We start from the raw sequence: 24,280 nt of genomic DNA, 5'->3' as shown, positions 1-24,280 counted from the left end.
CCCCCAGGCCCAGCCCAGCTGAGGAGGGTTGGGCCTGCACCCTGGTGGGCGGCTACCTTCCAAGTTTGGAGGACCCCAAGGGTTGCTGGCCCATGACCTCTGCAGCCCAGAGAGGATGAGGGAGGGCCCTGCCTGGGGTCCCAAGAGCCAGCCCAGCCCAATCTTCAGCTGCCCCACCCACCTGTCCACTGGTGAGCAGCAGGGGATGGGGGTCACCTGCATGGTGTGGGAATCTGAGGTCTTGGCAGGACACGGGGGCCAGCCCACGCTGGTCCCCCTCCCATGCTCCCTGCTGCTCTGGGTTGCTGGAGCTCCTGCCTGGCTGGTGTGGAGGTAGTGAGGCCCCTGCCCAGGAAGCTCCATGGAAGTGGCTCAGTATCTGTGGTGTGTGGGGGGTGGGGCAGAAGAGGCCGTGAAGCAGCCTTGGGATTTTCCTGGCTAGAGGGGGTGCTTGGGAGCCCCCCAGGGGCACTTCTGCCTCTCAGGCCCCTGCTCTCTGCCCCCTTACCCACAGTGCTGCCACCTTCCTCCCACCCTGTTCTTGCTTATTCCTGCACTCTCTGCCCCTCACCCCGCCAGAAGGTGGACTCCATCAGGGCCGGGGCTGGACCCCGAAGGCTGGGCATGGTGCTTGGAACTGAGAAAGCCCTTTGTTCATGTTTGTGTGTGCGGACGACGTGTAGGGCTCCAGAGCTCTGTGCCCTGGTCTGGATCCCCCTCTGCTTCCTGTAACTTAGGGTGTGAGGTCCCACACCCTAAGGGCGTTGTTGGGGTTGTTAGGGGTCCACCCGCAGCTGCCAGCCCTCCCCCATCCTCAGCATCAACTTCTGGTCAGCCCTGCCGTCAGGGCTTATAGCCATGGGCCCCCAAGAGGGCCATGTGTAGCTTCAGCAACTAGCTCTGAGCCAGGGCAAGGGGCAGGCAGGCTCTGGGCAGTCCTGAGGTTGGGGGACACCCCAGGCAGAAGCGCTAGGGCCTGTCAGGCTCCCCTGCATGCCATGGGGCCGGGACACTGCCTGTGTGGGACACCCGTGGTTCAGGCCCAGGCCCGGGCCTTGGCAGCTCTCCAGGCCCCACCCGCTAACCGCCCTGCCAGCCTGACACGCCAGGGGAAGACCGCCCTCTGGTGGGACCCCTTGGGCTGGCTTTAACACCAGCTCTCCCCCGCCTGTATAGCTTCCAAAGCCATTCCACAGGGCCCAGGGATGCTGCCTGTGCAGCCAGTCCTGCTGGAGACGGCCCCCAAGGTGGGCCCAGTCCCATCCCATGAGTGGACGGACACTATGCCTTTGGAAACCCACGGGTAGACCGCAGGTCTAGGCCGGAATCGCACAGGCCACTCACCCCTTTGCTGCCCAGCAGAACCCCCTCCTCCTCAGAAGCTGAGTGTCACAGGTTACCTGGTCAAGAGAAGCGTGTTCCCTCCCCCACAGCCCTGCCCACCCCATCTTTGCCCCTGCAGAGTAGACACCTGGGTCAGAGGATGCCAGCCCATCCTCTGATGGCGTGTGTCTGTAGGGGGTATGGGGGGACACCTGGGAGGGGGAAACAGGCCAGGGCTCCGAGGTTAGAGGTCCCCGCCTCTGGGAACCTGGCCCCCAGTGGGCTGGGTACAGCCCCTCACTCTGTCCCTCTGTTCCCACCTGTTGTCTGCAGGAGGTATGGTCCCCTCACCTCAAGCCCTGTTCCAGAGCAGGGGGTGCTGGGGGAGCGCTCACTCCCTCACCTCACTCTGCCCTCGTGAGGTCTGTCTACAGACACCTGTGAGCCGGACAGCCTGGAGCCCAGGGCCAGGTGGGGGCTGGGCGTGTTTCTCTGAGTCCGGCCTACTACTAAAAGACTGAGGAGGGGGCCAAGAGCCCAGCACACCCTGGGGCCTGGCTGGTGGTGCCAGGGGGCAGGGGACCTTTGCCTCGGCCCCTGGAGCCCCGCTGGACAAGGACGGGGCCAGGGAGGGAAGGGCCAAGTCCCCGCCACAAGCCTCTGCTGGCAGGCCCATTTCAGGCTCATCCAGACCCTCAGTGGTTGGTGATGGGCCCCCCAGCTGCTCTGGGCCCAGGTGTGCCTCCTAAGTACCCCCACTGTGGCTGGGCCTGCTCTGCAGTTTGTGGGGGCCTAGGTTGGTACCTGGGGGTCTGCAGGGCAGAGGGAACGTGCAGGGGGCAGGACTGGTGCCCCTGATGGCTGGACAGGGACGACAGGGAGATAACCCCTTGATGCCCCAGGGTAGGGGTCTGGGAGACCCAGCGTGGAGGCCCCGGCCCCTGGGACCGGTCGCAGCTCAGCTGCCGGCCCCTGAGGCCAGCCCAATGGCACCCCCTGCAGGCCGCTGGGCACAATGGCTCTCTCGCAACCTTAACAGGGGTGGGTGGAAAGGGTGAGGGCAGCCCAGGGCTCCTGGAGTCTGGGGTCCTGGGAAGGGAGGCCTCTAGGAACCAGGGCCAGGGTGCGTGGGGCTGTCCTCCACGTGCAGCCCTACAGGCAGGTTCTCCACCTCAGGGACACGCCCCACACCCCAGCAGGGCCCCCAAGGCAGCCTCCGCTGAGTCAGGACTCCCTTCTCTGGCCTCAGGCAGCCCTGCTGGCCCTGGGGAGAGCCGTCTACTCTCCAGCGTGTGGTGGCTTGCTGACCTCCACCCTGCCAGGACCTCTCTGAGAGGCCGCAGGCGACAGGGGCCTGGGTGTGCACACCCCGATCCTACGGGCCCAGGCAGCATCTACACTATCTGGCTTTCTCAGAGTGCAGAGCGGCACAATGGGGAGGGGGTCAGCCCAAGAAAGGACCTTCTGAGCACCCGCTTGGCCACGTGGAAATCCTCCTTCCCACTGAGGGGCCAAGGAGAGTTTGGGGTTTAGCCTGGGCTGGGGGTAGCTGGGAGTGGAGGCAGCACCTGACTCCAGGGGGAGGCTATGGCTGAAGAGAGCTACAGTGGCCTGCCAGTGTGGAGGTAGGGGGGACATCGAGGAAGGCCGGTCCCCCTGCACCCCCATTCTGCTCCTCCCCCATGGGCCCTCTCAGTGCGGTGTGGATGGCCACAGCTCTAGGGAGGACAGGTGGGGCGGGGGGCGGGCCTCCTGCCCGGCAGTCCTGGTCATGGTGAGGGTCGCAGTCCTTGGGCTGCCCTCACAAGATCCTGCGGGCCTGCCTTCGGCGACAGGTCATTAGGTCTCTTGGTTCTGGAGGCTGAAGTTGAGCTGCGGTGGCAGCCCGCAGACCTTCTCACAGTGGCCTCACTTGGAGGCAAGGTCTCTCCCCTCTACTCCCCACCCTCATGACCACCCTTACCTCACCCCTCACCTGAGGTCCCTCCTCCTGATGACATCTCACTGGGGGTAAAAGAGGGAGTCTCTGCAGACTTGGGGGGCCCTCCTCTCCTGTGCTCTAAGAAGGTAGGGGCAGCCATGGATCTGGGAGGCAGCCACGGGGTGCCCCATCCACGAGGCCTCAGTGGGCATGCTGCCAGCCTGTGGACACTACTTCCCTCCTGCTCAGCACTGGGGATCCGAGGCAGCATCCCAGGCCAGCCCCCGGGTCCTCATGCCCCCATCCTGGCAGGAGGCCCCAGGATACTGCTGGTGTCCCAAGCAGGGAAGGCAAGGGTGTGGAAGTTCAGTCCTGCGGCTGTGTGCCTGGCTTGGCCATGTTTACCCGGGGAAGCCCAGTGCCAGGCCTACCCAGCCTTGCCGCCCTGAGTTAGCTCGGGCTCCAGTATAAACACCCATTCAGCTGCACAAGGCCCCTTTGTCCCGAAGAGAGGCTCCTGGCCCAGGATGCTGACCAGCGGCCCGTGTCCTCAGCACGGCCGGCTGCCCCCAGTGGCCTTCTCTGGGCAGACTCCTGGCCAGGCTCCGAGAGGCTCCGTGGGGGACAGGGCCTTGGTGGCCAGCAGGCCAGTTGAGCCTGGTGAGGAGCTAGCTACAACAGAGCCTTCGGGGCAGCCCTGACCCTACGAGGAGGAGTGGGAGCCCTGCGGCTGCACGGCCCCTTGCCCCGCGGCTGGAAGGGCCTGTACGTGGGTGAGGCCCCAGATGAGCTGCAGTCCTGAGCCCCAGGTGCCGCGGAGCCTGGAGCAGCGGCAGGAACTCTAGCCCAGGACAGCCAGGCATGCTCTTGAGGACATGCCTTCCAGGCCCAAGTGCCCCAGCCTGAACCTTGAGCTGCGGAGCCAGATTGGGGGGTGGCGGCAAGCTGCTTGGAGGCATCACAGGCTCTGAGGGGAGGAAGCTGCTGGCCGGTGTGGCGGGTCAGGCCTGCCTGCCAGGGGCAGCGACGGGTGGCCTCTGCGTGGAAGGGACACTTCTGTGTGAGCATTGTTTCTAGGGTCCCTGGGTAGAGCTAGTGAGGGTGGTTCCCAGATGCCAGGGCCCCCAGACACACCAGGTTTGGGACTGTGTGGGGGGAAAGCCGTTAGAAGTGGCTTTAGAACAGAGAGCTGGTGGCTGGACAGTGGTATCCTGGGGGCCCGCCCCAGGGCCTGGGCTCCAGCTCAAGGGCCCAGAGCAGGTTCTTGAGCCCAGGAACACCCTGGTGGCCATCTAGAGAAGAGGCCCTATGGGAGGTCCTCAGGCTTGGGAGACATCGTGGGACAGGAGACAGGAGAGTGGTGCGGGCAGCAGGGGGCCTCCCCAGTTCCTGCTCCCAGCACTGGGCACTTTCCTTCAGACACTCTGAGAGCAAACATATCCTCCACCTGTGGGGTCCTGGGTGCCCTGGTGGCTGGCCCCACAGTCCCCTCCCACTCTACACTGAATTGTGGCTTTGGGCCAGCAGCGCCCCCTGGTGGTGGCTGGGAGGGCCCGCTGCCCACCCTGAGGTCCTTCTTGGGGAGGCCAGCTGACAGCAGGAGTCCCAGTGTGGGGTGGTGGCACTGGGGAACTCAGAGGCCTCCTACCTGGGCAGGCCTTGGCTTGGGTCTCTGTGCCAGGTCCCCTGCTCCCTTTTGCTAGCTGTTCCTCCTCAGACCTTGGTGCCAGCCACTCCTAATCCCTGTCCAGGTACTATTTCCCTCACCTGTGCCTTTTGCCTGCTCCTTGAGGAGGTTCTGCCTGGTTCGGAAACCACCTGTCCCAGAGGTTCACCTTCACCCAGCCATGCCCTTAGTCCCATCCCCAGTGCCATGCCATGCCATATCCTCTGGATATGGTCCTGACAGCCACCGAGGGGTCACCAACTCAGACATCCACCTTGACACCTGGCTCAGGAGATGCTGGGCCTTTGTGCCGAGTCACAAATGCCCACTGTGGTTGGCAGGATCTATAGCCCAATGGTCAGTAGAGGCATCCAAGTCCACTTCTGGGAACTCCATCTCAGACTCGGCCCAGGAGGCGTGGGGTCCAGCTGGAGAACCCCGCCTTCCAGATCGTGTCAGGCTCACCCTGGCATCAAGCTGGGCGCCCAAAATGATTGCAGTTGTTCATTCACCACGACCACAAAGGACCTGAGAGCAATGGATGCGGGAACCACAGCCCCGTCGAGGGCCAACCACCCCAGGCCAGTGGCAGCACGGCCGTGCAAAGGCAGGGCTGGTGCCCCTTGGGCAACCACGAGGGGCACGGGCCAACAGCTGCAGTGGCCAGGTCAGCCTCTGGCCCAAGCCAGAAACCCACACCGGAGTCAAAATGAGAGCACCTTCAACACTTGAACCAAAGGCAATCTTTATTTACTCTTCTTTTTAAAGCAGTCTAGTTTAAAAACGAGAGATCAAGAGAGAAGAACAGGAAAACTTCCATAGACAGACAGGTATGCGCGCGCGCGCGCGCGCACACACACACACACACACACACACACACACACACAGACAGATGGGGCGGGGGTGTGTCAGATCTTCTCCATCTTGGAGATGAGGTCATCACAGATCCGGGTCAGTTCCTCATTTTCCTTAGTCTGAAGGAGAAAAATAAAATCCTCATTTGTTTTTCTGAAGATTTTATTTTGAATCCTCCCTACATCTCACGTGGGGCTCGAACTCACAACCCCAAGTTGTTCAAAGAGTTGCATGCTCTTCTGACTGTGTCAGCTGGGGCACAGAATCCCTGGGTCTGGAGCAATTCTCAGAAGCGGCAGCCCTGGAGTGGGCCATGGGCTGCCTACAAGTTATTGGCTGAAGCCCCTGCCCCAGGGTGGATCCCCAAGCCGGTCCCGAGCAGGCAGGGCTCCTCCCCTCCCCCCAGCACCAGGGGTCCCATGTGCCCACCTTTTGCTCCACTGTCTTCTCCAGTGAGTGGATGCGCATCTGCTCCTTCCTCAGGCTGGCCTGGAAGGCCAAGGACTCTGCTTGGGCCTTGCTGCGTACCTGGGCAATCTCCTCGCTAGCCCTGGGGATGCCAAGGAGGGGGCTGATATGTCAAGGCCAGGGGGGTCCCTGACCCGAGGGTTGCTAGGTCTTGCCCCGCCCACTCCCACCAAACTCACAGTTGGAGCTTCTCCTCCGCATGGGCCTTCAGGGCCTGGTACCGCTGGCCCTCCTTTTCTATCCTTGCAATGTAACCCTCCACACACTTCTTCAGCGACTCTTCATTCTTTAGAGAACATGCAGATGTGAACTGTGCGGTATGTCCTCTGTTGGAGCCCCCCAGGCCTCGCTTTTTGGACAGGTGTGGACGGCCCACCATCAAGGGTTTCTGGGGGTGTTAAACAGCAGCTCCGACAAGGAGGGCCACGGGGACATAGCTGGACACCTACCTGCCCCTCCCCCCCATGCCAGATGTGAGAACGGACCCCTGGCCCCTCACAGCTTCTGGCAGGTACTGCTGACCACAGGAGGGCATATCTGGACATGGGGCTGGGGCCATCCACCTCAGGGCTGTGTGGCCCCAGCTTTGCAGCTGAGTCTGGGTCTGGTTTCAGACCATGACAAAGCCAATAGTTGAGGGGCAGGGAGAAGGCTGGAGATTGAGGCCCCGATGCAGCACCCCCACCACCCCTGGGCCTTCCAGGGCCCCCTGAGCCCTCTTCCTTCATGGCAACAGGCCCCACCTTTGAGCTTTGCCCCTGTGCTTTCTTCTTTCACACATCAGGTGACACTTTCTAGGCCCCCTGCCCCCACCCCTAACATAGGCCTGTCTCAACAGCTGTGCGTGTGGTCACCACATGCCATGCGTGCAGGTCTCGATGCTCTCTGGAAGGGGACCAGCTCCTTCAGGTGACTCCTCTTGCACAGGAAGAAAGGGTCGGCCATGGGGGAGCCCTGCCCAGCTGTGTGCCCAGAATGCCGGGCAGCCCGTAGGCCTCATGCAGTGGGGCCACGGAGGTCCAAGGGGCCTAGGCCCTCCTCCAGGGCATCCTAGGCACCCAGAGCCTGCCGGGGCTCTGTCTCCAGCCCAGGCCCCATGGCCCCTCTGCTCAAGTCCCTGGACAAATAGTAACCTCCGCCAACACTGGGTCCACTGGCAAGGGAAGGGCACAGCCAGGGGCTGCCCGGGTGGTCTGCCTGGCGAGTGAGCAGCTTCTGCCCTCAGCAAGGTGAGGTCATGGGGCAGGCTGGCCCCAGGTACTCGTGTGGGAGACAGGCACAGGCCCACCTGGTACCACCTACCTTGCGGTAACCCTCAATCACCTCCTTCTGTTTCTCAAACCGTTTGAAGAGGTCAGAGAAAGACTTTTCCATGGAGCTCAGGTCTGCAGTCAGCTGCTCTTTTTCCTTTAGGATCTTCTGGATCTCTGCTTTTGCAAGTTCCTTCTGCTTCTGAGCCTCCTCTTGAGCAAAGAGAAACAAGCACCAGGGTGAGAGCAGCCCCCACATGCTGGTACCACAGGTGAGGGCCCGGGATGTGGGACACATGCGGCAGGGGAGGGGTGGGCAGCCGGCTGTGGTCCCGCTGAGGGCCAGGCGAAAGACACCCCCTCCAATGTGATCTTCCAGAGCAGAGCCTAGGGGGCCCACAAGCCAGCCCTGGAGGGGTGGGTGGACAGGAACCTAGGGCCCCAAGGGATACTGGGCCAGGTCCCCAAGCCAGGAGCCTCCGGGAGCTTGAGGCTTTGCCCAGGGTGAGGACTGGTACTCACTCCAAGCCCCACCTGACACGTCCAGAGCCTGACACCCTGGGATCCCCTGGGAACGTGGGGGGCACACCATGGCTACAGTGACCATGGAAGGGACTCCAGATGCCCACCTGGGGCCTGGCCAGCTTTGGGGCCAGCAAGTACCAGTCCCCCAGCACCACCCAGCTCTGACCACCAGACGTTCCCTCACTGGCCTTGGTGGCTCCACCACAGTTGAGACCTGGGGCTGCCAGCACTCACCCATCGCCTGGTACACGATTCCCTCAAAGCCATCCATGATCTTCCTGTGGGGAGAATGGAGGTGCCCATGGCCGCCTGTGCCGCCCGCAGCAGATGCACCCAAGCCGCCCGGTGAGCACTGCAAGCCTTACCCCATCTCCAGGTTCCTGGCGCGCAGCGTCTCACACTGGCTCCTCAGCAGCACGTTCTCCTCGCGTGTGGTCTCCACCTGCACACGGCACATAGCACGTAGCTGCTGGGCACCCCTCACACCCAGGGTCCAGGGGACAACGTGTCAGAGTCGGGGTAGTGGCTGTGAGGAGCCCCAGTCAGCCCAAGGACCTTGTGGCTCCCAGGTGGTGGCAGGGCCAGCCAGTGTCTAGGGAGAGAACTGCCTGTCGGACACGAAGGGGTCCCATCAGCCCCCAGGAATTGTGTCTGTGTGCGGGTGGAGAGGGGGGACACCTCCTGCCATGGACAAGGCTGGGAGAGCAGCTGCAGAGGGGGAGGGGCCCAACCACGGGAGCTCCTGGCCAGCTCTGGGCAGGACAGGGGGCCACAGGCACTGAGGCTGGGAAAGGACTTAGCAGCTAGCAGACGTGGCCAGCCTGTGCCTGTGGGGGATGCCTGAGCCCTTCTGTATGTAAGCAGCTACTCTGGGAGATGCTGGGGGAAGACACTGGGGTGCGAAACCAGTGAGCGGACATCTTTGGAGGAGAGCTGGTGCTCAGGGCTATGTACTGCAGCACCTGATGGGAACCCAGCCGCCCTACACCCTGGTCTCACCGCTGCGTCCAGGTCCTTCTGGCTGTACTGCAACACGTCCACGATGGAGCCCATGGACAGCGGTGGCCCCCCAGGCCCAAAGACACAGGGAGGGGGATCCAGCATCTGTGGGGGGACGACAAGCTGGGCCATATGATCTTTTGGGAGCCACCCCCACCTCTACCCTACTGTCGGGAGGACAGGTCCTCAGAGGCCATGGTCTCCCAGGGCAGCAGGGATTCCCCCACCCCATGCCAAGGAGGGGTGCTGCACCCACTCGTGTCATCAGGCCCGTAACCAGAGTCTTCTCTCTGCATCACAAGGGGGAAGAGCACTTACGGGAGCATCTGGGGGTCCCAGGAAGTCAAGTTCCACGAGCTTCGCCTCTGGCAAGTTTCCTGAGGAAGGCACGGCCACATCCTGTGCACTGAGACCCCAGAATAGAAGGTAAATGTGCCCATTTCCCCCAAAGGCCACAGAACAGCCTCTGTTACATCCCTTCAACTCCACTTCGAGTCTCTGCCCCTGTGGCATGAGCTATCACCCAGCCACAGGGGTCCACTCATGAGGACAGGCAAGTGTGGGATTGGACCCACAATCCCTTCTCCCGTACCCGAGGGGTCCAGAGAGCCCTGAAGTCTACCTTTCCAAGGCAGAGTCATGAATGTCCCCATTTAGTCTAGAAATCTTGGGTAGATGCCTGCCCATCTGCCCGCCCTAAGCCCCAGGGGATAGAGGGGAGGTATACCTGCTGGTCTCTGGAGCCACAGGCCCTGGTCTCTGAGGGCTGTCCTTTAGGAGCGGGTCAAACTTGAGGTACAAAGACTGTTTTCTCAGGGCTGACTCCTTAAACTGGAGGAATGGGCGAGTATGCAGGTTCACCAGCCTCCCTCATGGAGGATGGCCCCAAGGCAGACCCCAGCATGCAGCAGTGTGTGCTCAAGCTCCCCTCTCCATGAGAGCTCCAGACAGGCACCACGAGGCCCCGGGTGCAGCTTGGGAGGGGGTCCCGGGGAGCTGCTGATGCCCATCACGGAGCAGACACCATTGGCATGTGTGAGCCAGCCCATCGTGATTTTGGAGGTGGGTCAGTGGCTCAGGGTTGTTCTAGAAAGCACCCTCTTTGCAGAGGTATACTCTGGAAAAGGCTGTCATGACAGTGCGGTACTCACCGAGGAACCCCCAAACTGCTCCAGATAATCCACCTCAGCTCCAGAGCCTAGAACTGAGGAGGGGGGAGGCATTAGTGCTGCTGTCACCCACCACACGGGCACCGTGAATAGCAGTCCCCTGCTTCTGGCCCTGTGGCCCTCAGGCGGGGCTGCCCAGAGCTGTGATTTGCTCCCTCCACCCCTCTCCCCTGGGGGCCACCAATCCTGGCTCACACTAAGGACCCCTGGGGCCAAGACACCTGGTGGGATTGTCCCGTGTGTTGCCAGGAGCCAAGCAGCATCTCTCCAGGTACGACAACCAAAACTGTTCCAAGGGACCCAAGTGCCAGGGCTAAGAGCTATTATTTAAAACTACTCTAGGGGTGCCTGGGTGGCTCAGTTGGTTAAGTTACTGCCTTCAGCTCATGTCATGGTCCTGGAGTCCCGGGAACAAATCCTGCATCAGGCACTCAGCTCTGCAGGGAATCTGCTTCTCCCTCTGACCTTCTTCCCTCTTATGCTCTCACTCTCACTCTCTCAAATAAATAAAATCTTAAAAAAAAAAAAAAAAAAAAAAAGTAAAACTTCCCCTAAAACCATTTTTGAATTCTGGACAATGGAACTCTCACTTAAAAAAACCTGAGGATGGCCCCCATCATACACAAAAATTTACTCAAAATGAATAAAAATCCCAAATATAAGAGCTACAACGGTAATGTTTTTAGAAAATGTAAGGGCAGACCCTTGCAGTATCACATCTGGCATGGATTCCTTAGATTTCATACTAAAAGCACAAAGAGCAAAAGAAAAAGAGGGAAACAAGACTTCGGGGTTAACATCTGTGCTTCAAAGGACGCCACTGGGAGACAGAAAGCCCATAGAACAGGAAACGATTCCTTCCATGTCACCTATATGGTAAAAAAATCCTTACCTAGGATAGATAGGAAATCATTACAACTCAATAATAAAAAGCCAATCTGAGGGGCGCCTGGGTGGCTCAGTTAAAGCGTCTGCCTTCTGCTCAGGTCATGATCCCAGGGTTCTGGGATTAAGCCCCGCAACAGGCTCCCTGCTCAGTGGGGAGCCTGCTTCTCCCTCTTCCACTTCCTCTGCTTGTATTCCTTTCTCGATGTGTCTCTATCAAATAAATAAAATCTTAAAAAAAAAAAATGCCAATTTGAATCCAACAGCAGGGCAAAGTACACAAGCAGACATTCCAAGAAGGTGTGAAAGGCACATGAAGACTTATCAGCAGGGGGATGCAGATCAGATCCTCGGAGGGGGCGCTCCCCATGGCTGGAGGCTGGAACTGAAGTCCCAGAGGCCCCCAGGGGGCTGCCGAGGCCAAGGAGAGTTGGGGACCTTAAACACAGCTGCTGCTTTGGAAAGTTAAGCTGGTGTCTCCTCAGTGTCACCCAGAGCTACCACATGACCCGGAGTTCCCCTCCAGGGTTCGTGCCCAAGACCAACAGACACTCACGTCCAACACATGCATGCGAAAGTTTGCGGCAGTCTCACTGAGCAGACAACCCAGACGACCCTCAACTGGTGAACAGAAATGCTAGTTGTGGTCCCTCCACACGGCGGCACACCCTTTGGCTGGGACAGGAAACAAGCAGTGACACAGAGGACCCTTGAACACCTGATGCTCAGGGAGAGAAACCAGACCCAAGAACTCCCTTGGGACTCAGGGGTCCCTGGGATCGTCCGGTCACGGACCAACCCTGCACTCCGGTCTCCTCTCTACCTGTAAGTTAAGCCTCATCAAGACCCCTGCCTTCTCTCTCGTGAGATAAGTCCATCCTAGATTCTCATCTCAAGAGTCCAGACCCGCCCTCCACCCCCATGGAAGGGCAGTTCTCTGTGTGGAGCCATTCCAACAGGATTTCTCCACCAACAATGCGCCCGCCGCCTGTGTGTGTGCACAGAGCCTCTTTCCGGATCTGATTTCCAGTCCTGAAATCCCTTACGGCAGGGGTATGTCCTGGAAGGATCCAGAGCATCTGTACACATCGCTTCAAGTCAGGGAATAGCTGCCTGTAGGGCGATCTCTGGAAAAATGTCCCTGAACTCGGGCATTTCTGGAACAGCAACCGCCGGCAGGAACAGACAAGTGACCTGGGGACAACGTACCCTCAGTGGGGTCTCGGAACTGCTCCTCAGCCAGCTCTGCGGTGGGCTCCAGGTCCTGTGGAGTGGGGGGTGCTGGCTCACCGCCCAGGCCACCCCTGGAGGTTGGTGCACCTGCAGGGTCCGCAGCTCCCTCCTGGAAGAAGGGCAGCTTGGTCTGGGCATCTCATGAGGCCCAAGGTCCTGTGCGCAGCTGTACCTCCCCCAGTCTCGTCAGGATGGGAGCGGGGGTGGGGGGGGGGGGGGGGGGATTTTGGTGCCACGCCGTGTCCCACCTGGTCTCTCCCCACCGCCCTCTGCCCACGTGCACGGAGGATGACGGATGGCCTGGGCTGAGCTCATGTCCCTACCTTGCCTGCTGCACCTGGGGTCCTGGCTGCGGTCTGCACCCCAGGCGTGTCATCCGAGGAGAATGAAGGCACCTGCCTGAAGAGATGGTGTCAATAGGGCATGTGCCCCGGGATTGAGCTGCCTCCCACCCTGTGAACCCTCACCTTGAAGGCCAAGGGCTATGCAGAAGTTCCCAGCAGAGCCGTCCCCACCCACCTCAACTGCCCAAGAAGCATGGGCTTCCCAGGGGGACCCGGCTCATAGAGCAAATCCCAAGGGTTTACTTGTCTGATTTCACCAGGAAGCTGGCAAATGTGCCAGAGTAAGGGTCCCAGGGGGCCGGGCCTGTGCGAGGAGATGGCCTACAGGACTGTCAGGGCGCACTCCTGGCTGGGGGGAAGCCGGCATGCATCCCACCAGAATGCTGCCTGGATGAGTGCTGGGGGGCCAGGCCCTGGCTAAGTGCTGGGAGAGCACAGTGGGAGAGCCCGAGGCACGGGGGCAAGCACGGGGAGCTGCTCCGCCGGCCCTGGACTGGCAGACAAGATCCCCTCAAGCTCCAGGGTGCTTCCAGATCATGCTCTTAGAAAGCATAAGCTGCCATGGAGGGGACAGAACCAGGCACTACTGTGTGTTCTCCCGCACAATCTCTCAGGAGTCCCCTGCAGTGGAGGAGCGCACCCTCTGTGGTCTCGGGATCCAGGCCGGGCAGCTGCCTCCCACAGCCCATGTGTGACCAAGCCCCTTCTCTGGCCTGGGTCCTCCAGCACGCACACTGCTGGGCACTATCCCCCCACTACCAAGTACTCACAGGCTCGGAGAGGAGGGCCCCGTGGCCTCGGGACTAGCAGACACCTCCTTGGCCACAGGCCCGGCTGGCCTGCTCTGTGGGCATTCTGAGGGCTGGGCCTCTCCTCCTTCAAATGGGTTAAAGATTGGGTCATCCAGATTGTTCCAGTCCAGGCTGGAAGACCTCCGGGGCAGGGGAAGGGGCCCCTCACTGGCCTCCTCAGGGGCCTTTTCTTGCCGTGGTTCTGACATCCTAGGGGAAGGTTTAGGGCTAGGTCTCGTCCCCAATTCCCTCAGTGCAGGCAATGTTTTGCTGGTAGTATTGTCAGATAAATCAAATTCTAGCTCTATGGGCCTGCCATTCCACGAGGTGGCTCTCTGGCCATCAGCTTCTTTCTTCTGAGGACTTGGGGCTGTGGCCCCTCCAGCCTTCAGATGACTGGACAGTGTGGCATCTCCAGGACCTGAGGGCTCTTCAGGGCCGGCCGGGGCCTCACCAGGCAGGTCTACAGGGGACTCTTCTCCACCTGCTCCTGCAGGGTGAGTCATAGGGGACAAAGCAGCCACCCAGTTTGGGCTTTCTCTGGTGGCTTCGGGAGGGTCTTCTGTTTGGTCTGGGGTAGCCATCTGGGAAGGGTCTTCTGTGATTTCCAAGGTGGAGGGAATACTCTTTTCTGAGAAATAAGAATGGACACTTTCCTCCAAGGCTTGCTCGGGGCTCACAGTCATTTGTCCTAGAGAAGCCACTTGATTTTCAAGACGTTTTGGCATCTGGGGAGAGCTTGAGGGATCCAGACTGGCCAGGTGAGCTGAGGTGGGCCCACTGGAATGCTGCCAATCTTCAGGGGTTGCTCTCACATCTGCTGGAGCGGGGATGGCATTGGCCATCATTGGTTTGTGGAGAATTCCATTGGTCATTTTGGTGTCCACTTCCTTGGTGAACTGTTGGCTTTTTAGAAACAAGCTTAGTTAACACTAAAGAATCTGTTAATTTTTAAATTAGAACTTAATCCATGAGAAAACATTAGCTAAAAACAGTAAAAAAAGAACATTCAGTTAATTCTCTTCTTAGGATTAACTTTCACAAGTATAACCTCATAAATCAAAGCTTGTGGACCAACGAGAGCACGCAGGTTTCTGGGAGACCCGAAACGGGAGAAGTCACAGTCAAGGTTTTCTCTGCTTGCCTATCTCCCCCTTTCATTTGGTGACCACCAGCTACACAGATTTTCACTGAAGAGAAAGAAGATCGAGAGCTCTTGACAACATCCAAGGCTGACTCGCAAACAAAAAGGAGAACCCAGTGGGTATAAAAAGAAAGAAACCTATCCACATAGCACTGGAGATGTGCGCAGACATTCCATGAAATGAGACAAACCAAAGCCAGGCTGGTGTGCTGGTAAAGGCACAGTAAAGGAGCACGACATAAAACTTTTCTTTCTTTCTTTTTTTTTAAAAAGATTTTATTTATTTATTTGACAGACAAATCACAAGTAGGCAGAGAGGCAGGCAGAGAGAGATGAGGAAGCAGGCTCCTCGCTGAGCAGAGAGCCCAATGCGGGGCTCGATCCCAGGACCCTGGAATCATGACCCAAGCCGAAGGCAGAGAGTTTAACCCACTGAGCCACCCAGGCACCCCACACAACATAAAACCTAAACTTATTTGGGGCACCTGGGTGGCTCAGTTAGTTGGGCGTCTGACTTGGTTTTGGCGCAGGTCATGATCTTAGGGTCATGAGATCAAGATTCTTGCTCTTTCTCTCTGCCCCTCCCTATTTGTGCTCTCTCTTTACAAATAAACCAAAAAAAGCTTAAACAAAAAAACCTTGAACTTCTACAAATTTCATCATCCACTTTTCTTTTCTTTTAGAATTTTATTTATTTATTTGACAGACCGAGATCACAAGTAGGCAGAGAGGCAGGCAGAGAGAAAGGAGGAAGCAGGCTCCATGCCAAGCAGAGAGCCCGATGTGGGGCTCGATCCCAGGACCCCGGGATCACGACTTGAGCCGAAGGCAGAGGCTTTAACCCACTGAGCCACCCAGGTGCCCCCATCATCCACTTTTCTACTAACAAGTGGCTTCTAGTGTGAGCCACTTATCATGCTGGGCAATGCCCTGCACAAGTTCACAGCAGAAACCACGAGGAACTTGACCAGATGCAACTAACGACAAAGTTGAATTTTCCTGCACTGTCTGCTGGAAAGATTAGGAATTGCAGTACATTAAGCAGCATCAACACTTACTTCTCTTTCTGGGTCTGGTTTTGAGGAGAATTTTCTAAGCCAACAGTATCCTCCAGAGCAAAAGGAGCCTCGAGCTTGCTGCTCATGCTAGGACTCAATATCCGGTGTGTCTGTGGGTCCCGCAGAGGAGTCTGGAAAGTCACCTATTGGGGGAGGAGGAGATCTGTTCAAGAAGTCCAGTTTTCACCCACTATTGTGGCAGTGCCCTGCCCTCTTCCACAAGTCCCCAGGTAAGCAAGTCCCAGAGGGACCTAATGCATGACACACAGTATATTTACACAGGCGAAATTTGCTTACTTTCATAGCTTTGAGTACGCTCTTGGGTGGCACATTTTCTTTCTGTGACAGACGAAGAACAGATAGTCTTCCGGTAAGTTCCGGCGGTGAAAACAGGAACTCACAGTTCTCTGCACTTTTGTCACCAGTGACGTTTTCATCATTGTAGATCTGCAGACTCATTCTGGGAAAGCAGACAATTGGCGTCAGCATGAGGGCTGTATAGGCAGGGCAAGGAGTTGGCCCGGCAGGGCAGATGTCCCCATCCTGCACTGGTGGGTCCCATCTCAGCATGTCCTCTGCCAGGCAGTCCTTGTTTTAGGGCAGCTGCCGCCGCCCAGGACAAAGAGCCGCAAAGGCCTTCAGCCCACAGAACAAGGAAGGAGAATCGGGTCCTCAAAACAATTTGAACTTAGCGAGGAAAGGTCAGGAGACCTGGGTGTGGGCCTGTTAGAAAGCCTGGGTCTCCCCTCAGGCCTCTACTGCAGGCGCTGAGGCCACAGCAACAGCTGAGCTGGCTGCCATGTTAGCTGAGAGCAAGAAAGCAGGCTTGCTCTTTCGTCACAGGCTGGGAGATGGGGGGCACACTGTGGCACCATGAGGGTCCAGGCCCAGAAGAGAGCGGGGCAAGGTGGAGACCAATAAAATGGAGGATTACTTTGGTGGGGACTGGAGGAATTTCAACACTGAGGCTTGGAGTCTAGAAATATACACCAGCGACCTCCACAAGGCCCAGAAGTCCTCACTCCCCCTTCCCAAGGTCCTCATGACAGTCACTAGCATGACATTCCCAACCCAGTAGTGGCTAGAGGGCCTGTCCATGGGAATGTCTCAGGTATTTGCTGGTGGCGGGGGTGCTGGAGGCTGCAGCTTGAAGAGCAAGGCTGGGCTTGGCAGGGGCAGAGGGAGCAAAGCTGTCCTGAAAAGAGGGGAGTCAAGGTTACAAGATGCCCTGGAAGGTATGGGGGTGGGGCCCTGTGTGTGAGCCCAGGAAAGGGCAGGAGGGAAGTGGGGGGTCAGAGGTTCCTGCGTCCAGACGGGGTGGTGTGAGCAGCCCCAGCTTGGCCAGCAGGCCCACATCTGGGAGTGGGATGGCTGTGGGATACTCCAGGGAGGGGGCCTAGAGGACAATTTCCGACAGTGCCTCGCCTGAGGAAGGTGGGAGAACAGCCGGGGCATTCTCTGTCAGGCCTAGCTTTCACTGACAAAGAGGAGAAGGCTCCCAGCAGAGCCGGCCAGGCCAGACCTCCCATTGAACCGAGGTCCAGGTCCGTGGGCGGAACCCAGAGGAGCTGCGCGCAGCAGCTGGGAACAATCAGCAGGAACCGGAGGGCGGGTGCAGCTGTTGTCGGCGAGGGCTCACAGATGGGAGCTCGCAGGTGGGGCGTGGATAAAGCAGCACGAAGGTGCCCCCAGAGGTGGGAGGGGCGGAGGATCGGGTCCAAGAGGGGAGGGCGTTGAGCCGGGGGCGCAGAGGATAGGAAGTGTACACTCGCAAGGCGCGGATACAGGTAGGGTTCGAGGCTGGAAGAGGTCAAAAGGTGACGGCGAGGGGAGGCCGACTTAGGAGACCGAGGGGGAACCGTAAGGCAGGAAACCCTCAGGCGTCTCCGCCCAAGGGCTGCAGACGGAAACCAGCGGACCCGCGGGGTGCCGGGGACTCTGGCAGGAGGGCGCCCCTGGGAGGGCGGCAGCAAACACCGGCGGGGTGGGTCCCAGGGGGCGGGGGTGCCGAGCGGACGGCGCACCCCGAAAGCGCGGGAGGAGCCGCGGACGGAGGAGGGCCCGTTGGGGGTGGGCGCCGCCCAGCTGCCGCGGGCGTCAGGGTGCGGGGACCGGAGGCTGGGGGGGACGAGGTGGGGATTGAACCCCGAGCCGGGGACTCCGCCGCCGCCATCGCCTACCTGCTGGCGGCCACACGAAACCGAGGGAGCGGGAGGCGCGGAATCCGGGAGCCCGTTCGCCCGCCACGGATTCAAATACCGACGGTTGGCGCGCGCGGCCAATCAGCTCGCGACGGGGGCGGGACGCACGCCGCGCCGCGGCCACGCCTCCCGGACGCCGGCAGTCCGCTTCCGGGGGAGGGGCGTGTTGGGCGTGGCGGCGCCGGAAGGCGTCGGGAACCCGGCTCGCTGCGCCTGCGGAGGGGCGGGGCCGCTGGCGGGCTGAGGGTGGCTGCGGGAGGCCGGGGTGAGATCTGCTGCGGACGCGACAGGGCTGCGCGGAAGGGCCAGGGCCTAAGAGCCATTGGCCCGGGTCTCGGCTTCCCCAGTTGTGAAATGGGACCGGCTGCAGCTCCGCCCCAAAGCGGATTGTGAGATGGAGCCGAACTCTCACGAGGACCGTCGCGGTCCCAACGCTTCTGGCTGAGCCAGACGCGGCAACTCCGTTTCCCAGGGTGCCCCGCGTAGATGTGACGTCTCCCAGCGCTCCTCACGCCAGCCTGCAGACGGGACCCCATCTCCCAGAATGCCCCGCGGGCGGCGACACAGTCTCCCAGAGCGCCCCGCGCCGGTGGCGTTCGCCTGCTGCGGCCCACCGGCTCGGAGTTCTCGGGGCTGTTTCCAGTCGCGGGCTGCGGGGCTCTCCCTGACGGCTTCCTGGGGGCCGCGGCAGCGCGATGGACAGCCCGGAGGTCACCTTCACGCTGGCCTACCTGGTGTTCGCCGTGTGTTTCGTGTTCACGCCCACCGAGTTCCACTCGGCCGGGCTCACGGTGCAGAACCTGCTGTCGGGCTGGCTGGGCAGCGAGGACGCCGCCTTTGTATCCTACCACCTGCGCCGCACCTCCGCCACGCTGCTGTGCCACTCGCTGCTGCCGCTCGGTGAGCAGGCCGGACCCTCCCCAGAGGGTCCTCGGGGCGGGGCACCGACCTGTGTCCTCCTTGGTGGGCGGAAGTGGCCCCTCGGGCTGCGGCCGAGTTCCGGGACCCCAGAGGTCGGGGAGAGTCGGGGGAAGGCGAGCGGGTCCCGGGTCGCTCGGAGCAGAGGAGAGACGCTGATCCTGAGAACCGCGGCGGTGAACTAACAGCCCGTGCGCTCTGAGTTGGGCTTCTCGGGTCCCCGGCTCCCGAGAGCGGAGAGGAAGGTGCTCGCTGGCGGCAGGTGGCTGTTTGCAGGTGGTGGAAATGAAGGCTTAGAATATTGAGGGGCGGGCAAAGGGGATGATGCTTCGCCCAGCTGGGGCAGGTCCGGAGTCATTTTGTGGAGGCAGTTCCCAGGAGAGGGACATGAGTTAACTGATCGTAACAGGAAGGTGGGGAGACCTGGGAGAGCAGGTGGTCTTTTCCCAGGCTTTGGAAGGTGGGTGTGGGAAAGGAGGCAGAGATGGGTAACCCCATAGGGGCGTCACAGGTGCAGAGGATGGCGGGGCGTGTTTGTGTGGCTGGCGCAGGATGCTCACAGGTGGTACAGGGGTTGACCCTGGGCGGAGACTCAGGTGCTCTCTGGCCTCTGAGAGGCTGGTTTGTCAGCTGGTTGGACAGGGGACTGGCTGGAAGGCGCGGTACTAGATATGTGTATGTGGTTCTCTGGAGCATACAGAGCAGAAGCAGGTCTGGAAGGGCAGGTAGCTGCTGGGGGCCGTGTCTATGGCTCCGTGGGCACAGGAGTTTCCAGCTGTCAGCAGGGCGCAGCAGCCTGGGCCAGGTGTGGAGAGCCTCCTGGAGGGGACTGGGTTGAGGCCAGACATGAGCAGGAGGGCTGCCTGCCCACGCCAAGGACACAGGGCCTTGGTGGCAGTCTGGTGGTCTCCTTTGCCACTGGTTCTGTCTGCCTGCTGTTGGGGTAACTGTGTGGCTTTCTCAACCTGAGGCCCCAGCAGCTCTGTGAGGCAGGGATGAGGAAAGTGTGGCTCGGAACCTGGGCCCCCAAGAGGATCGTGGGTTGGGTTTCTGTCTTGGGAACTAAGGGTTCCCACAGCTTTCTGAAGTCCCTTTAGCCACACCCTTTCTGTAAGCCTGTGTGTGGCAGGGCTGTCCGCAGGCTGCACCAGGACTGAGAAGCTGGAGCTTAGGGAGCTCAGTGACTCATGCAGGTGGGAAGAATTTAGCCTTGTGGCCAGTCTCAGGGTCTTTTTTTCCCTTTTGACCTTGTTTTGTAAAAGCTTTGAAACTTTGTATGCATGTTTTCTACTGCTGCAGGATAAATTACCTTAAATGAAGTAACTTGATAGACAGCAAATGTTTACTATTATTTTGTGCTCTTAAAAGTGCTCTGGCGGGTACCCATTATCTACTTCGTTATCTACTTCAGTCAGTAGAATATGCAAATCGGCCCAGAACTAACCAGCAGGGGCCTGGGAGCTGTGGTGTTCCCCCGTTGTTTTCTGCTTTCTGTTTGGAGCACAAATCTGAGTTCTTGGGAAGGGCCACACACTGATTTGCCTTCTCAGTGGGGTTGGGGTTGAGAGGCCAAGATCCCGCCCCTGGGAGGCCAATGTGCAGCTTGGCTTTGGGTGACACCAGATCTTTGTGTTTGTTTTTGCGTTTTTCAGGCTTTCCTATTTCTGTAATCATGTATTACTCTTGTATGGCTAAAGTAGTACATTAGAAATGTCTTTTTCTCCTTTATTATGTTACTGTCGTGGGCAAGGGTTGAGCTGGGCCAGTGTGGAGACAGGTAAGGTGCACCTGCCCTGGGGTACCATGGCCTAGCCCTGAGAGCTGACCAAGACGGCCTTTGGTAGGCACTTTGGAGGGATAACAATGGCCTGGCAGCCCCAATTCCTGCTGAGGCCCTTCTTATCCTTGTAGGTTACTACGTGGGCATGTGCTTTGCGGCCTCAGAAAAGCAGCTCTACTCCCTCGGCCAGGCCCCAGAGGCCTGGCGGCTCTTCCTCCTGCTGGCAGTGACCTTGCCCACCATCGCCAGCACCCTAATCTACTACTGGTCCTGTGATCAGTGGGCCCGCCACCCGCTGGCCCGCACCTTGGCCCTCTATGCCCTCCCACAGTCAGGCTGGAGGGCCGTGGCCTCCTCAGTCAACACGGAATTCCGGCGGATCGATAAGTTTGCCACGGGGGCACCAGGGGCACGTGTGATTGTGACAGACACGTGGGTGATGAAGGTGACCACATACCGTGTGCACGTGGCTCAGCAGCAGGATGTGCACCTGACCGTGACAGAGTCCCAGCAGCATGAGCTCTCCCCAGACTCGAACCTGCCTGTGCAGCTCCTTACCATCCACGTGGCCAGTGCCAGCCCTGGCGTGCAGGCCTTCGACATCCGGTAGGTGTGTGTGTGGCCAGGGCAAGAGTAAGGCTGGGGCATGTCAGAGGCAACCAGCCACCAGGTTCTAGTCTTGGGCTCCTCTGGGAGGCAATGATGCATTGGAGCAGGCTCCTCTGTCCACCCCACCAGTGGAACTCTCCCTCAAGGCCTGTTGTCCCCTCATGCCCCTGTAGGTACCCCCTGCTGCTGCTCTTTCCATGACAGCTCTTTTCAGGGGAGCACGTTAGGCATGTTTGGGGGGATGGTACAGGACTGAGGCTTGATGGCTGCTTTGGCTCTGGGGCCCAACCAATGTCTTCCCACCCCATTCAAACTTTGGACAGTGCATTGTTCCTCTCCTGTGACCCTCTTTGTGCCTGAACTTGTTGAGAGCCAGGCATTCTGTGTCCCACCTGCAATCCATCCACTTTTTTTGCCCCTCTCTGCATCCCTTGGGGGCAGGGAGTTGGTGCTGATTCTGTGGGCTCTGGTCTCAGGGTTATCTTTACTGGCTGGTCTACTTCAGGTGACTGGGCTGTGCCTGGGCTCCCATGTTGTGTGTGGTTGTGGGTGTCTGTCACTGTAGAGGCACCTTGGCATCCCCAGCAGGAATGATGGCCCTGCCCTGCAGAGGGGCCTTGGTTCAGTGGCCCCAGCCCAGCAGACCTCACCTTGTGCAGGCTGAACTCCACGGAGTATGGTGAGCTGTGTGAGAAGCTCCGCGCACCCATCCGCAGTGCGGCCAACGTGGTCATCCATCAGAGCCTGGGCGACCTGTTCCTGGAGACGTTTGCTTCTCTGGTGGAGGTCAACCCAGCCTACTCAGTCCCCAGCAGCCAGGTGAGGGCTGGGTGGGGGCAGGTGGGTTCCCACAGGCCAAGCCCCCTGGGTAGAATGGAGGGGCAGAGGGCTATCTGGCCAGGCTCCCTATGACACCCTTGGCCCACCCGCAGGAGCTGGAGGCATGCATTGGCTGCATGCAGACACGTGCCAGTGTGAAGCTGGTGAAGACCTGCCAAGAGACAGCTGAAGGCGAGTGCCAGCAGTGCTACTGTCGCCCCATGTGGTGTCTCACCTGCATGGGCAAGTGGTTCGCCAGCCGCCAGGACCCACAGCGCCCTGACACCTGGCTCGCCAGCCGTGTGCCCTGCCCCACCTGCCGTGCACGCTTCTGCATCCTGGATGTGTGTGCTGTGCGCTGAGCCTGCTGGCCGGAGCAAAAAGTGGCCTTGGTGGCCCCGGCGAGCCCTGCTAAGGACCCCACAGTTACCATGAGGAGCAGCCAGGGCTCCAGGCCCTCACTTGTGTTGTCAGCCAGGGGCTCTTTCCCCAGCATGATGAAGGACAGCAGTTTTTGTTTAAAAAGGAAGTTTTCTTCTGTAGCAGTGGCAGTGGGATGGGACTTCAGTGCCTCCGCTTCCTTTCTTCTCGTTTCTCCAGGTGGGGGCAGATGCTGGACTCGGAATATGGTATGGTGTGGGGCCTGTTTCCAGAGCATTCTGAGGCTGCCTGAACTGTCTTCTGGAGACCAGGGTTCTGTCCGCAAGGCCCTACCCTGAACCACTTGCCTTAATTTTATGTAGCATACCTGCCTTTCAGTTACATACCAAACCCAGGTTCATCCAAACTGGTTGCAGTTTGTCCTCCAGACTCCTGTCTCCAAGCTGGCTGGTGGCCCTGTGTGCCCTCTGCATCCCTCCAGGCTTCTCAGCGTCTGGGGAGAGTCCGGCGGTGCAGAGAGACTGGGGTGCCACTCCAGGGTGAGAGCACTACCTGGGACTTCCTGGGTGGGGTGGCCGCTACCTGCCATCTGCCCCAGGGAGATCCCGGACTTCCTTTTAGAGGCTGGCTTCTCTCAATTCCTGTTCTAAAGCTGCATGCTTGTGGAGGTTGCTTGTCTCCTGGAGGTCATGCACCTTCATGCCTACTGCCGCCCCATGAGTCCAGAGGAAGGCCAAGCCTGACTCCCAGCCAGACGGGATACTGAGCCGAAGACAACAGCGCTGTCCTTACAGACAAGCTTGTTGGGACACAGCACAGGGCTGGCCACAGCTCTGTAAGGCCACCTGGATCAGAAAGTGCCCTGCCTCTTCCCAACTCCTGGTGGCACACCTAGGAGGGCAGGAGCAGCCAGGCCATCAGGCCCAGCTCTGACTGATGCGGTTGCTGGAGGGAGCCCTCGTGTTTGTAGCCCTAAGCCTCCTAAACCTGGCTGTTTGAAGCTGGGGTGATGGACCAAGCCGGCTTGCCTTGGCTAAGGCCACACTGAAGCCCAGGGATTTGGGAGCGGAGGTGGCTTAGCCTCGTGGGTCGCCGGGGTACCCGGCCAACTGAGGCTATAAGAGGGGACGATGAGCCTAGTGTCAGCCGAGGGTTTCAGATGCTGTCGAAGGACTGGGTCGGGTTATTTTTATTACAAAATAAAGTTACTTAGTTTTATAAATTTACTGTTAGCTGAGCAATACAGTATTTAATAAAGCGTTAGTCCGATGTACATACTGGAATATTGTGCTTTTCCTGATACTCGAACTGGTAACCCGCGAAGCCGACTGGGAAGTGGCAGTGCTTTGCCCATTTCTGTCTAAAATGAGGCGGGAGGCGGGCGCTGTAGGAGCCGCAGCCTCCGTTTTCCCAGCTGCCCCTTCCCGGGGCTCCAGCCGGGCTGGGCCAGGGGTTCCGCAGAAGGGGTGGCGGCCCTCATGGCGCTTGGGTCAGAGGGGCGTGGAGGATTCGCGAAGCGGAGCCACGAGCCACGGGCCAGGGGCGGGAGGGCGGCGGTAGTGAGCACCCCGCAGCGGGGAGAACTGGCGAAGGCTGGCGGCCCAGACTGCGGCCTCCCCTTCCGGGTTCCCGATTCCCGCCTGCCCAGAGGCCGCCCCCGTGGGGTCGACCAATCAGAGGCCGCCTTGCCGGGCCAGCCAATCAGAGGCGCGTCTTCTCCCGGGTCCTGGCCACTCCGAGCGCCTGGGCCGTGCGCGCGTCCGAATCTCCCGCCAAAAGCCCCCCTCGCCCCGCCCCGCCCGCTGCGCGGAGGCTTGGTAGCCCAGGCCGTCCCAAGCTGGGACGTGGGGCAGCGTTTTCTCGGGCCTGTCCCCGTCTGGCCGCACGGCGTCGGTCCGTCGCCTCCCGGAAGGCGGCGTCAGGGTTGCGGTCCCGCGTTCC

General features: G+C 59.8%; 2 protein-coding genes across 4 annotated transcripts; one reads left to right on the top strand and one right to left on the bottom strand.

The window, feature by feature from the left end:
• Nucleotides 1–5,638: 5,638 nt before the first annotated feature.
• Nucleotides 5,639–17,911, bottom strand: TACC3 (transforming acidic coiled-coil containing protein 3). Its single transcript, XM_059379268.1, has 16 exons — nt 17,812–17,911; nt 15,929–16,091; nt 15,632–15,774; nt 13,409–14,335; nt 12,618–12,693; nt 12,271–12,403; nt 10,159–10,211; nt 9,735–9,838; nt 9,326–9,413; nt 9,008–9,112; nt 8,374–8,450; nt 8,243–8,286; nt 7,536–7,696; nt 6,413–6,519; nt 6,195–6,315; nt 5,639–5,884 (listed from the first exon to the last, which is right to left on the bottom strand). Exons 2-16 carry the CDS (start codon nt 16,088–16,090, stop codon nt 5,819–5,821), a joined length of 2,367 nt encoding a protein of 788 aa, XP_059235251.1. The 5' UTR covers nt 16,091; nt 17,812–17,911; the 3' UTR covers nt 5,639–5,818.
• Nucleotides 17,912–18,034: 123 nt separating this feature from the next.
• On the top strand, nt 18,035–23,612 carry TMEM129 (transmembrane protein 129, E3 ubiquitin ligase). Of its 3 annotated transcripts, XM_059379290.1 has the most exons (5): nt 18,036–18,732; nt 20,662–21,136; nt 21,799–21,958; nt 22,072–22,150; nt 22,559–23,612. In XM_059379290.1, the coding sequence occupies exons 1-5, from the start codon at nt 18,528–18,530 to the stop codon at nt 22,675–22,677; spliced, it is 1,038 nt and encodes a 345-aa protein (XP_059235273.1). In that variant the 5' UTR covers nt 18,036–18,527; the 3' UTR covers nt 22,678–23,612. The 3 variants fall into 3 exon arrangements, with proteins under 3 accessions (XP_059235283.1, XP_059235273.1, XP_059235264.1); XM_059379281.1 differs by having other exon boundaries at nt 22,072–22,653; XM_059379300.1 differs by lacking the exons at nt 22,072–22,150; nt 22,559–23,612 and having other exon boundaries at nt 18,035–18,732; nt 21,725–21,813.
• Nucleotides 23,613–24,280: the final 668 nt, after the last annotated feature.

This window comes from Mustela nigripes, chromosome 1 (genome assembly GCF_022355385.1).
Source record: "Mustela nigripes isolate SB6536 chromosome 1, MUSNIG.SB6536, whole genome shotgun sequence".
NCBI lineage: Eukaryota > Metazoa > Chordata > Mammalia > Carnivora > Mustelidae > Mustela > Mustela nigripes.
Note: the sequence above shows the minus strand (reverse complement) of the source record. Positions and strands in the feature narration are given on the sequence as shown.

Coding starts and splice junctions, on each gene's coding strand:
- TACC3 (XM_059379268.1), bottom strand. CDS start 16,090: ATGAGTCTGCAGATCTACAATGATGAAAACGTCACTGGTGACAAAAGT. Junction 8,287..8,373: donor GCCAGGAACCTGGAGATGGG/GTAAGGCTTGCA, acceptor TTCTCCCCACAG/GAAGATCATGGATGGCTTTG. Junction 5,885..6,194: donor AGAAGACAGTGGAGCAAAAG/GTGGGCACATGG, acceptor TTTCTCCTTCAG/ACTAAGGAAAATGAGGAACT.
- TMEM129 (XM_059379281.1), top strand. CDS start 18,528: ATGGACAGCCCGGAGGTCACCTTCACGCTGGCCTACCTGGTGTTCGCC. Junction 21,137..21,798: donor GTGCAGGCCTTCGACATCCG/GTAGGTGTGTGT, acceptor CACCTTGTGCAG/GCTGAACTCCACGGAGTATG. Junction 21,959..22,071: donor ACTCAGTCCCCAGCAGCCAG/GTGAGGGCTGGG, acceptor GCCCACCCGCAG/GAGCTGGAGGCATGCATTGG.